General features: G+C 36.7%; 2 protein-coding genes across 2 annotated transcripts; both read right to left on the reverse strand.

The window, feature by feature from the left end:
• Nucleotides 1-1,766: 1,766 nt before the first annotated feature.
• LOC106314099 (protein FAR1-RELATED SEQUENCE 4-like) lies at nucleotides 1,767-4,001 on the reverse strand. Its single transcript, XM_013752035.1, has one exon. It carries the CDS (start codon nucleotides 3,999-4,001, stop codon nucleotides 1,767-1,769), a length of 2,235 nt encoding a protein of 744 aa, XP_013607489.1.
• Nucleotides 4,002-6,946: 2,945 nt separating this feature from the next.
• Nucleotides 6,947-10,131, reverse strand: LOC106318659 (protein OBERON 2). Its single transcript, XM_013756733.1, has 3 exons — nucleotides 9,988-10,131; nucleotides 8,401-9,517; nucleotides 6,947-7,743 (listed from the first exon to the last, which is right to left on the reverse strand). Exons 2-3 carry the CDS (start codon nucleotides 9,497-9,499, stop codon nucleotides 7,121-7,123), a joined length of 1,722 nt encoding a protein of 573 aa, XP_013612187.1. The 5' UTR covers nucleotides 9,500-9,517; nucleotides 9,988-10,131; the 3' UTR covers nucleotides 6,947-7,120.
• Nucleotides 10,132-11,417: the final 1,286 nt, after the last annotated feature.

The raw sequence follows: 11,417 nt of genomic DNA on the forward strand, positions 1-11,417 counted from the left end.
AACTTTATGAGTCAGATGTTGCTGCACGAAAGTTTACAAAGACGAAAGACAAAGAAAAGGTGGCGATTGTAGAAGGTTCATCTTCTAATTCTGGTTTGGAGTCGATGTTGAAAGGTGTGGAAGAGAGGATTGTGAAGGCCATGGAAGAAGGATTTTCTGGAATTAATTTAACGGTAGAGACAAAGCTGGAGGCTATGAACTTGGGGATGGGTAAACTTGAGAAGTACCAGCGAGTTTTGAAAAAAAAAGTCTAAGAAAATAGAAGACAAGTTGACTTCTATTGAAAGCAAAGGAAATGAAGATGAGGAATATACACAGTGGAATGATTTTGATTATGGTAGAGATCATGGGAAGGATAGAGACATGGCTGAGGCAGAGAAGGCTGAGACAGGGAAGAAAATCAGTGAGAAGGATGAGGAAGATGAGAAAAACAGTGGGAAAGATGAGGAAGACGAGGAAAACAGTGAGAAGGGTGAAGAAGAGAAAGACCAAGAACCTGAAAAAGATAAAGAAAACAGTGACTCTGTTGAGAAAGGCGAAGAATACGTGGAGAAATCAGATGAAGAAAATTCTCTGTTAAGGCTTCATGAAAGAGTGAGAGTGCAAGCGGAAGAATTTTGGAGGACAATTGATGATGAGTCTGAGGCTGAGAAAGAGGCTGAGGAAGAGGTTGAGAAAGAAACAGTGGGAAAGATGAGGAAGACGAGGAAAACAGTGAGAAGGGTGAAGAAGAGAAAGACCAAGAACCAGAGAGTGAGAAAGAGGCTGAAAAAGAGGTTCAAGAAGAGAAAGAGGCTGAGAAAGAAGAATCCAAGGAAACTCCTACCTCTACCGGAGTAATAGTCATTACACCACGTGGTAGAACTAAGGCAGCAGCTGCGAGGAAAGCAATCTCTATATCACCAGAGATTGTTGTGGCAACAGGGAAAAAAAACAGTGAACAAGAAGCCATGGTAATTGAGCAAGAAGCTATTCAATAGTTTTTAAAATTTGGAAAAATACTCCAATTTATAAAATAATTAAAAACAGTTTACACGTAAAATGCAAACCACATATAAAACGTGCATGGATAAAAAATCCACATGTAAAACGTGTAGCCGTCATGTATTTTGATATTATATTTTGATTACACTTAGTAATTCTTGGTAAGCTTCAAGGACTTAGTAATACTACCTTACACATAGTAATCTTTTGGCAATTTTTAGGTTTATCTAGTAAAACCCTGAGAAAATGATCTTTTTTGTAGTAAAACTGATGCTTTTACACTATAATAATTATTAAAGAAGACATTTTCAGGAAGCATTTGCCAGGAATATTTATTTTTTTAGATTTTCCTTACCATGGTCTAACCATTCATACAATAACAATGAAAGTTAAGAGAGTTTTTTGAAAAAAATGAAAAAAAAATTCTTAAACTGCTGAAATAATCATAAAAAATAGTCTTAATATATATTTAGTAAGTAACTAGTCTACAAATTGATAAGAATCATAAAATATATATCGATTCTACATACTAAACATAAATACTCATACTAATATATATGTGGTCCAAATAACACATAGTAAACCCAGTATTCCTAGTAGTTCAAATAACACATAGTATAATTCCAAAAATACAGGTAGTCCAAATAACACATAGTAAATCCAGTAATCCTAGTCGGTCAAATAACACTTAGTAATTCTAGTAATACAGATCGTCCAAATAACATATAGTAATTCCAGTAGTCCTAGTAGTCGGAATAGCACAATGAAACAAATTTCAACAATCAAACACCTGAACCTGAACCACTTCCACATTCAAAATACGCTGCCATACCTCTTCCTCTGGCTCTCCCTGTGTCTGTGCTTGTGGCTCTCCCTCTTCCACTCCCTCTGCCTCTTTTTCCTCTTCCACGCGCTTCTCCTGCTGATGGTTTCCTTGTTTGTTGTGGTTTTCCTTTCTTGACTTCAAATTCTGGAGGAAGTACTTTCTTTGCTCTAATTTCTTCTGGTATAACCCAATCAGACATATGAGGAACATGATATATTGTCCTGTGATAAGCCAAAGCCCATTGCTCTACCAAATAGTACTTAAAACAATACTCAGATAGATGGAGTTTCCTTCCCGCTTTGTCAGTCATGAATGTGGCAGCAGCTACTGCATGAACACATGGATATTTGTCTTTATCAAATTGCCCACAGGTGCACGTGTTCATAGCCATGTCCACGGTATAACGCTTCCCGTCACTACCATGCACACTGTACTCGAGATGGAAGCTGTTTAACTCATCAACCCGAAGAAACCCTGCATCAACACATCTTTTAGTCATTTCCTCCTCCACTATAGGCACAAGCTTCAGTGCGGGTGGCATTTCAGCTGCCTCTTTCCTGTGCTTGTTAAACCATTCAGCAATTTTTCCAATGATAAAATCAAACATTGGAAGTAAGGTGAACTTTCTTGCGTCCTTAATAACACCGTTAAAAGATTCTGCTGAATTGGTGGTGTCAACATTGTACCTAACTCCTTCAAAGTAACATCTAGCCCATTTCTTTTGTTCACAACTTCTGTCAAGATACTCCGCTGCACTAGGATATTTCCTGCCAAAAGCGTCATAAAGGACCAAGAACTCCGCCTCTGTATAAGCGTGTGCGCACTCCATAAACTTAAATGCACATGTTTCTCTGTTGTTACAGACGTAGCCTTTAACATTTTGAGACAGATGCCATATACAATAACCATGAGCGGCCTGAGGGAACACTTGATGTACTGCCTTGATCAAGCCTTTGTTTCTGTCCGAAAGAAACACCAATCCAGGGAGATCCGATATCACTGATTTCAACTGTTCCATAAACCATAGCCAACTCTCATATTTCTCACCATCAGCAACACCAAACGCAATTGGGTAGTGGTGATGATTGGGATCCTGAGCAGTCGCAACAAATAACACTCCACCATAAACAGTCTTCAGGTGTGTTGCATCCACAACAAGGACTTTTCTCATCGCGCGGAATCCTTCTATGCTAGCTCCCAAAGCCCAAAACAGATACTTAAATTTTTTGCCCTCATCCACAACCACACGAGTTATTGTGTCAGGATTCACCTGCTCCAGCATGTGCATATAACAATATAATAAAGAATAACTCTCTTCAGGAGTTCCGCGCACTTTATTAGCAGCTAGTCTTCTTCCTCTATATGCCGTTGTGTATGATACTTCCACAGCAACTCTCTGATGAACCAAATCGATCAGAGCATTGGGACGTGGTGTGTCAAAACTTCCAGGATAATCTTGGGCCAGGATAGATGCAACGATTTGTTGTGTGCCTCTCCTTCTATTAGGCAGTGTTCTTGTGGTAACAACAGAACATCTATGCTGCTTGATGTAACTTCTAACTGACCAAAGATCTGAATTCGTTAACTTTGCAACACGCACAAACCACTTGCAGCCTTCTTTGGCTCCTCGGCATTTTATCACATATCTCTTAGTATCCGACTTAATTACCTCATACTCAAAACACTTCACATGTGACGCCGCCTGAATATGAGTTTGCGCTTCCTCCTTGGTTCTAAATTCTTGATCTAAAACCAAATCCATACCATCATCCCACTCCTTATAGACAACTGGTGTGACTTCAACTGAGGGTCCTGCTTCTCTTTCGGTGGCATTCTCATGCATCTCAATGTCTTCGTAAAGTGTAAGCACACCACCAGTACCTTCATTATCAGTTGCATCCTTCTCAGTACCTTCTTCATCACCACCATCTGTCTCAATAGCCTCTGTATCAATAGCTTCTGTATCAGTAGCCTCTCTATCAGTAGCCCCTCTTTCAGTAGCCTCTCTATCCGATAGACTGCCATAGAAATCAGTGTCATCATCCCTTTTGTTGAACTCCACATGTAGAACACTTCTACAATTCTCTTGATTTACTTGCATTAGATAACAAAAAACGTCTTCATCTTCCCAGATATATGATGGCTTGTTCGAATACATTACCATTGGAAAGTAACTAATCTTCGCTTCCATCTTATAGTCATCTACCTTTATCTTTCTGCAAATACGCTCAACCAAAACAGAGCGTGTGATCTCATCCACTGATTTCTTCAACACAAAAGTGTGAATTTCATCTTCCCCTTCACCTTCTAAAATATATTAAAAAAAGAAAGGTTAGTATAGAGAATTTAAAGACAAATGGGTAATAGGAAAAGAGAAGGGACAAAAAGAATGATTTTTTTCTCATAAGGGCATTTGGAGTTAAAGCCCTATTTTTATAAACTAACAATTTAAAGCTGAAAATAATTGATAGATAATCTTTTATAGAATCAACAAATGACGTGATGAATGTTCAAAAAAAAATGACGTGATGACATTTTTTTTGCTAACTAACGTTATGACATAAATAAACGGGAAATTGCATTGTATGACTACCAAACAAATTATAATTCACTATCTAGCTAAAAAATAAGTTGACCATGATATTTAATATATTTTTTATATTATTTGCCAAAATACCCCTTAAAACTAACGACGAAACCATTTACTATTTTCTATCGTATCTACTATTTGTTTTTCTTTCTTCCTCTCAGATCAATTATTCCCACAACCATGTCTTTGATCTCATATTTTTCAATTTTAAATCATATAACACAGACTGGATCTATCGTTGTAACAATGCTGATTTTGATTGTTATTTAGTGTAACTATTTATGTAAGGTTACTATATTATTTGGATATAGTCTTCTATTTTTCATATATTGATTGCATCTAAAATATTATAAATATATATATTATAGTTTATATTTAGGTTTAGGAGTTTAGTGATTAGGATTTAGGGTTTATTGATTATGGTTTAGGGTTTAGTATTTAAGGATTGGGATCGGGGTAGGAATAACATTTAGTATTCATTGGTTTTGGATCGGATTGGAGTACTATACTACTTGAACAATATGAAATAGAACAATCAGACTTTCAAAATATATTTTTAGATGTTGATTTTATCTGAACTATTATAAATAAATATATATATATATATATATATATTAATTTATGTTTGGATTTAGGGTTTAGTCATTAGTGTTTAGGTTTAGTATTTAAGGGTTGGGGTTGGGGTTAAAGTAATATTTAGTATTCATAGGTTGTGGATCAGACTGGAGTCCTATACTATTTCAACAATGTGGAATAGAACATTAAAATTTTTTCAAAATATGTATTTGTGCATTCCAGATTCTTTGAAACACATTATGTATTGTTTCATATAGCATGGATCCGTGTCATTCCTTATCTGACACCAACAATTTTTAGTCATCTATTTTATTTCCTATAGTGCATATGCATGTAGTAAATAAGTGTATCATTTGGATAGATCATGTGATGTAATAGTAAATATGAGGCTTTAATCCTATCCATAGCTACAATCGCAACGTCATCTGCTTTCTTCCTCTTTACCTGCTATTTGAAAAGAATGAGAACATAACCGGATGAAATGAAAGTAAAATATTAGTAACTTAATTATGTCAAAATCATTGCTATATTCTTAATTTTCATTCAAAATTTGGTTATTCAGCAAATTAACCCTAAATAAATTGTAGGTTATGAATAAACTAGCATATTAAACCGAAATACAAGTTGCAGACTTTGCAACTAAATCCTAAATTACTCCAATCTTTTTTTTTTTGAATAGCACGTCAGAATGTCAGGTAGGGGTAGATTCACTTTCGCAAAGCAACAAGATATAATTGAATCAGAATCCCAAGCAGTAAGAAATTATAGAATAGCTTTCGTTGCTCAAAAAAAAAAAGAAGATTTGCTTTCTTTTTTAACCTTTACTCTCTTTTTGTTAAGTGAAGTGAATGTTGTGTCATTTGGACCCCACAACAAAACCCCCTTGCTGTTCTTTAATCTTTTCTTTTTAACAACCCTCCCATTCTAACACCTACACGTAGGTGTTACTTTTTACCAAAAGATAATAATGAAATGGAATGTTTTCTAAACTTATATACATCAAATCTGTCCTTTTGTATCTTCATACAAAGAAGGATACATTGACAATTTATGCGATGTGAATCTGTATTTACATGACTTGTGAACTAAAATAAATTCTAATGCTAATTTTTTTTTTGTGCAAAAAAATCTAATGCTAAATCTTTTTGCATTCCTTGTTCTTTTCATGGCTTAATTCTATCAACCGTGTCTTCAACTACTTTCACACCATCTCCAAACCAAAACTTTTTTTGGTGATGAAATGCAGAAATTCTGCAGTCTTCCTCGATGTTTAAGAAATCACTAGGTAATAATTATGGGTTTTATAAAGGATTATAGTTGAGATAGGTGACTATACCGATTTTTTAAATGTCTAAACTGATTTTTAGAACAATGGTCTTCCTAGTGCCCACTTAATAGAAATAATACATTTAGTTCTCAGATTATAAATAACTAAAATATATGCACCAATTTTATCATCCTTGTTGCCGTAAAAGTGTAAATAATCATTTTTTTTATCAACAAAATATTCAAATATTGAATCTACTATATAAAGGATAAAAAGTATGATTCGACAAGTGAGCCATTTTATGTAGATTAAACTGAAAGGTGTTCCCCTGGTTCAAACCCAAGAGAGAGTATGCAAACTTTTGGTTTCTCTCTTTGAGTACAAATAGGAATGATGGTTCCTGCCATCCGAGCATATGTGAACAAGCTTACCACACATGTGAACAATCACTAATAGACATTTTTTTCAAACTTAAGATAAGAGAAAACAAATACTGTCGTGTAGAAAAAGAAACGAGTTTGGTGAGCCATGAATTATTTGTTGCTAGCAATTTCTTCTTCTGCAGGTGTAATCAGAGAATCATCCAATATAAAGAGTTAGATAGGTCAAAGCCAATGTAAGAGTTTAAGAACATAGATAAAATAAAATTCAGACTTTGTTGCTTCTGCAATCAAAGTCTCTTTGCGTTTCATAAATCACCTAATCAAACAATAAAGAAACCACACAATAGAATAACAAGTTGATATCAACAAAGTTAAAACACATGTCATAAACTAGAAAATAGCAGTAGATAGTTATTAAGGCTACAAACACACTGTTTACAAAACAGAGTGAGGAGTTTTAGGATATGAATACTATATATATAAAGGAAGAACCATCAAGGGTTGGATCTAAAAGGATGACGCTCGTTTGACTGAGGATCTACCTTAGGCGAAAGACTGTATCCATGAAGCAGATCACGTATCTTCGAGTACATCAACACTTGCGAAGGGTCTCCACCACCACCACTGCTCTGTGATGCTGCTACCCTCGAGCTTTCCTGCAGCTTAATCTTCTCAAACAGATACTGCTTCTCCGCCTCAGCCTCGCTCATCCTCTGCTTCAGATAGTTACTCGCGTACTCCTCCTCAGACTTATCCGTTTTCGCCAGTATAATCCTCTGCAGCCTCTCGCCTTCCCGCTTAGCTTCGTTGGCTTTAAGCTGGAACATGTCTGCCTCCGCTTGCTTCAGCCTCACGATCCTCTCCAGCTCGTCTATCTGAAGCTTCTTCTTCTGCCTCTCCGCTTTGAGCTCCGCTACTTCTTTGGCCTTGTCTTCCAGCTCTCTGTCGCACGTCTCGAGAGCCATCCGTGCCTTCTTGAACATCCTCATCTTCTCCTCGGACACTACTTCCATCTTCCTCAGAGTCTCTTGTACTACTTCGGCGATTCGGGTGCACGCATCTTGTGGTGCTATCAGACCTCCGTTTTCAAAGCTCATAGCAGAGTCTAACTCAATCTCTTCAGTGGCATTGTAATAACAAAAGTGCGTTAGTCTAAACACACAGAGTAATGTTCATTCATAAATGTATTTTAATAAATTTGAAAATTCAACTAAATCTAGTGTTATTAGTTCTGTAATTTTTAAATCCACATGAGTTATTAGTTTTATGATTTATAAATTCTAATTCAATCGTACGGATTTACTAACGAATTTGATTTCATAAAAGATTTGTATAGATTTATTTATTAAAAATACAAAGAAACGGATTGTAGTAAAAACTAATTAATATTCATATGTTAGATTTAAAAAGGACAATTCTCCCAAATAGACATTTTTAAGTTTTTGTCACAAAAATAGACTTCAAAAAACAAAATGACCAAAATAGACTTTTTTATTTTGAAAATTTTAATATTTTTTTAGTTTTTAAAATTTGGGTCCTATCCCAAAATTCCACCCCTTAACTCTAAACCCTAAACCCAAAACCCAAAACCCAAAAACACACTACTTAATAAAACATTTTGGTCATTTTGATCCTTAAAGGCCATATTTGTGACAAAAACTCTTTTAGTGTTATCCTGGAATTTCTCAATTTAAAATCTGTATATTTTTAAATATTATATGGATTTCTAAATCAGTTAAAATATATAAACCAATAATAAAACACATACACTTACCTTGGAAGAACATTAATATTAGTTTAGCTACCGTTGTCTCCGCCAAGCCACCTTTAATCGTATCCATAACCTCCTCACACTTCCAGAACAGTTTCCTACCTCTCTGATCCTCGCTTCCTCGGAAGATCCTACTAACAAAATCCAGCTCCTTCACCAAACACTCCCTATCCCAGTTCGACGCACAGTGCTGAAACACATCTTTAACAAACCCAATCAGCTCAGAAGCGTGGTTACACGCCCTGCACTTGAACATCATCTCTCCAGAACGACCCGACGCGCTCTTTGCAGTGATCTGTCCATCTCTTATAGCGCAATCCGTATGAGTCCAGTGGGAACACGAGTCGCACCCGATCCAGCGGCAGGTGTTGACTGAAAAATCAAACTTGTTGCAGATCACACACATGCAGAGGCTGCAGAACCCTTTCCTGGTGGCGCATACGTCGCAGCGGCAACCGTCGGCTGGTAGCTGGTTTTGGCAGGGTATGTTTCTGCACCTCTTGTGTAAGAATATCTCCACGAGAGATGACTGAGAGAGGCTTATGTTCGGGTGCAGGAACGCTTGGATTCCAGTGTTTATCGCTACGAGGATCTCAAGCTGGGAACGGTGGGCTCTGAGGAGCGTTGCGGAGTTCTTCAAATCGGATCTGCTCTGAACAAGCTTCTGCAAGAACACGAACTCCTCGACGTTTCCTTCGAGAACAGCTTTAAGACCATTCTTCAGCTCCTCGAGAAACTCGTCGGGTAATCTTTGCATTCTCTCCGCGACTAGCTCCACTCTTTCTCTGGCGATGTCTCGGACCGATACTTTATCTGCGCTGGAGACGTGGTGCATCACGGTTTGTTGTTGTTGTTCCTCAGGCTCTGTCTTTTGTTTAACCGCCGTCTTCTTTGCTGCGATAGGATCAGCGAGCGGCCATGTTTCTTGAGAGCTGGCGCTCTCGGCTGGAGACTCGCGGACGAGGTCGGAGTTGTTGTTGGAACGTGGCTCATGGCCGTCGTGTGATACGAGTGAGAGAGTTGTTTCGAGGGCTCCGGTTCGGAGCTGCTGACGTGGAGGTAGCATCTGGTGAGGGTGATTGGAGCCAGATGATGTGCCCATCCAACAAGTTAAAAAGGGCTGGCATCAAAAGTAATGTAATCAAGACACATAGTTAGTTATGAATTTGACTTTAACCCAAATTATTAGTCAAAATCCCTAGAAAATCACAGGATTTTTTTTTTTTTTTTTTTTAAAAGACAAAAGCACGTTCTTGGTGTCGTTAAGACAAAGCAAGAACAAGAGTAAATGGCTTCTCTATAGCTTCATTACAAGACATGTTAATATCAAAATAAGACACGAACCTATTTGCCTCAATCCGAACCGCGAAAAGACGGAGAATCTTACAGATTCGTAAAAAATATAGATAAATATAAACTAAATCAAGGTTAGATATATTGTATACACAACTCAATCGTCACTGATCTAAACCGATTTTCAAAATATTCATCGACCTTCAACAACTCGTATAAGAAAGTTTCCATCTTTTTTTAGACAAGAAACAGAGAGAAAACAGATCCGGGCGTAAACTAAAAAGGAGGAGTACTCACCGGAACGGGAGAGACGGCGGGAGATGTAGCCGAGGAACGAGGATGGGAGAGAGAGTGAGCAAAGACAACCTGTAAGGAGAAGAATAATTTACTTTTTATTTTATTTTTTTAAGGAGAAAAATGGGAAGAATAATTGACTGAAATAGTTGAAAGTTCTAACCGCTCCACACAGCTGCCGGTTTCTTTACTATGTAAAGGTCACCGAACCAGCCGGTGATCTCTGTGTCTTGTTGACTTTTGAGTCTTCATTTTTTTCCTGATTTTCTTACAACTCCCACCATTGACTCCAACAAAGATTTCGTTTTGAAGTTAATATAATACTCCAAAGACATATTAAAAATATAAAAATATATTTTTTGCAACAATTTTCTTCTAAAATATGAATTATTTTGAAACTGAGGGAGCTACATTCAAACTCACTCGTACCAATAAAATTCGTATATATTTTTATTTAATTTCGCTTTGATTTTTTTTTTCCTGTATGTTGGTAAAATTAGCACAAAAACGAATTATATGGGCCAGTGTAGATACGGGAATGTCAAAATCAAGGCAGGCTGTTTTTGTTGTTGAATGGGCCTTTAATACATTTTGACAAGGATTAGAGCATCCACGATGGGCGCACCCATCCTGGAACCCTTAGGAATTTAAAAATAATTTTTTTTTGTTAAATAGTTAAAGATCCGAACCAAATAAGTGTTTACAATGGTGAGTCTTAATAAAAAGTCCTTAGAATAAATTTTTTTTTTTTTTAAGTGAATTACCAAATGTTTTAATAATATAGCATGAATAAATTTAAAATCACAATAATTAAAAATAAAGATACAACAATTATTAATATTCATCACCAAATTTGTTCCAGACATTTTGAATTAAGTCATGTTTCAATTGGGCATGCATATTCATATCACGAAGATCATTCCGATTGGGAAACATATTATTCAGATTTGTAGGTCTCTCCGTTTCCACCTGTGAAGTTCTAGTGTTGTCTCCTTCTTCAAATTCAGATATATCGATACGAGTTTATCCGCCCCGTTCATTTTCGACTATCATATTGTGTAGGATGATACATGCTCTCATAATCTTTCCTATCTTTTCCTTATCCAAAGTTTTTACCGGGTTTCTCACAATCGCAAATCGAGCTTGCAATACTCCAAAAGCCCGCTCTACATCTTTTCGGGTAGTTTCTTGAAATTTAGCAAATAACTGTTCCTGAGGACTTTGAGGGAGGGTGATAGATTGGATAAATGTTGACCATTTTGGATATATACCGTCTGTGAGGTAGTACGCCAACTTATACATGTGTCCGTTGACCATGTACTTTACCCTCGGAGCTTTACCTTGTAAAATGTCATCAAAAACAGGAGAGCGATCGAGGACATTAATATCGTTTAAGGTACCTGGAGGACCGAAGAAAGCGTGCCATATCCAAA

The sequence above is a fragment of the Brassica oleracea genome, chromosome C9 (assembly GCF_000695525.1).
Source record: "Brassica oleracea var. oleracea cultivar TO1000 chromosome C9, BOL, whole genome shotgun sequence".
Classification (NCBI taxonomy): Eukaryota; Viridiplantae; Streptophyta; class Magnoliopsida; order Brassicales; family Brassicaceae; genus Brassica; species Brassica oleracea.

Excerpts from the sequence above, each read along its gene's own strand:
- LOC106314099 (XM_013752035.1), bottom strand. The coding sequence starts at position 4,001 with ATGGAAGCGAAGATTAGTTACTTTCCAATGGTAATGTATTCGAACAAG.
- LOC106318659 (XM_013756733.1), bottom strand. The coding sequence starts at position 9,499 with ATGGGCACATCATCTGGCTCCAATCACCCTCACCAGATGCTACCTCCA. Across the intron at positions 7,744-8,400 it reads AATATTAATGTTCTTCCAAG|AGATTGAGTTAGACTCTGCT; the intron begins GTAAGTGTATGT and ends ATGCCACTGAAG.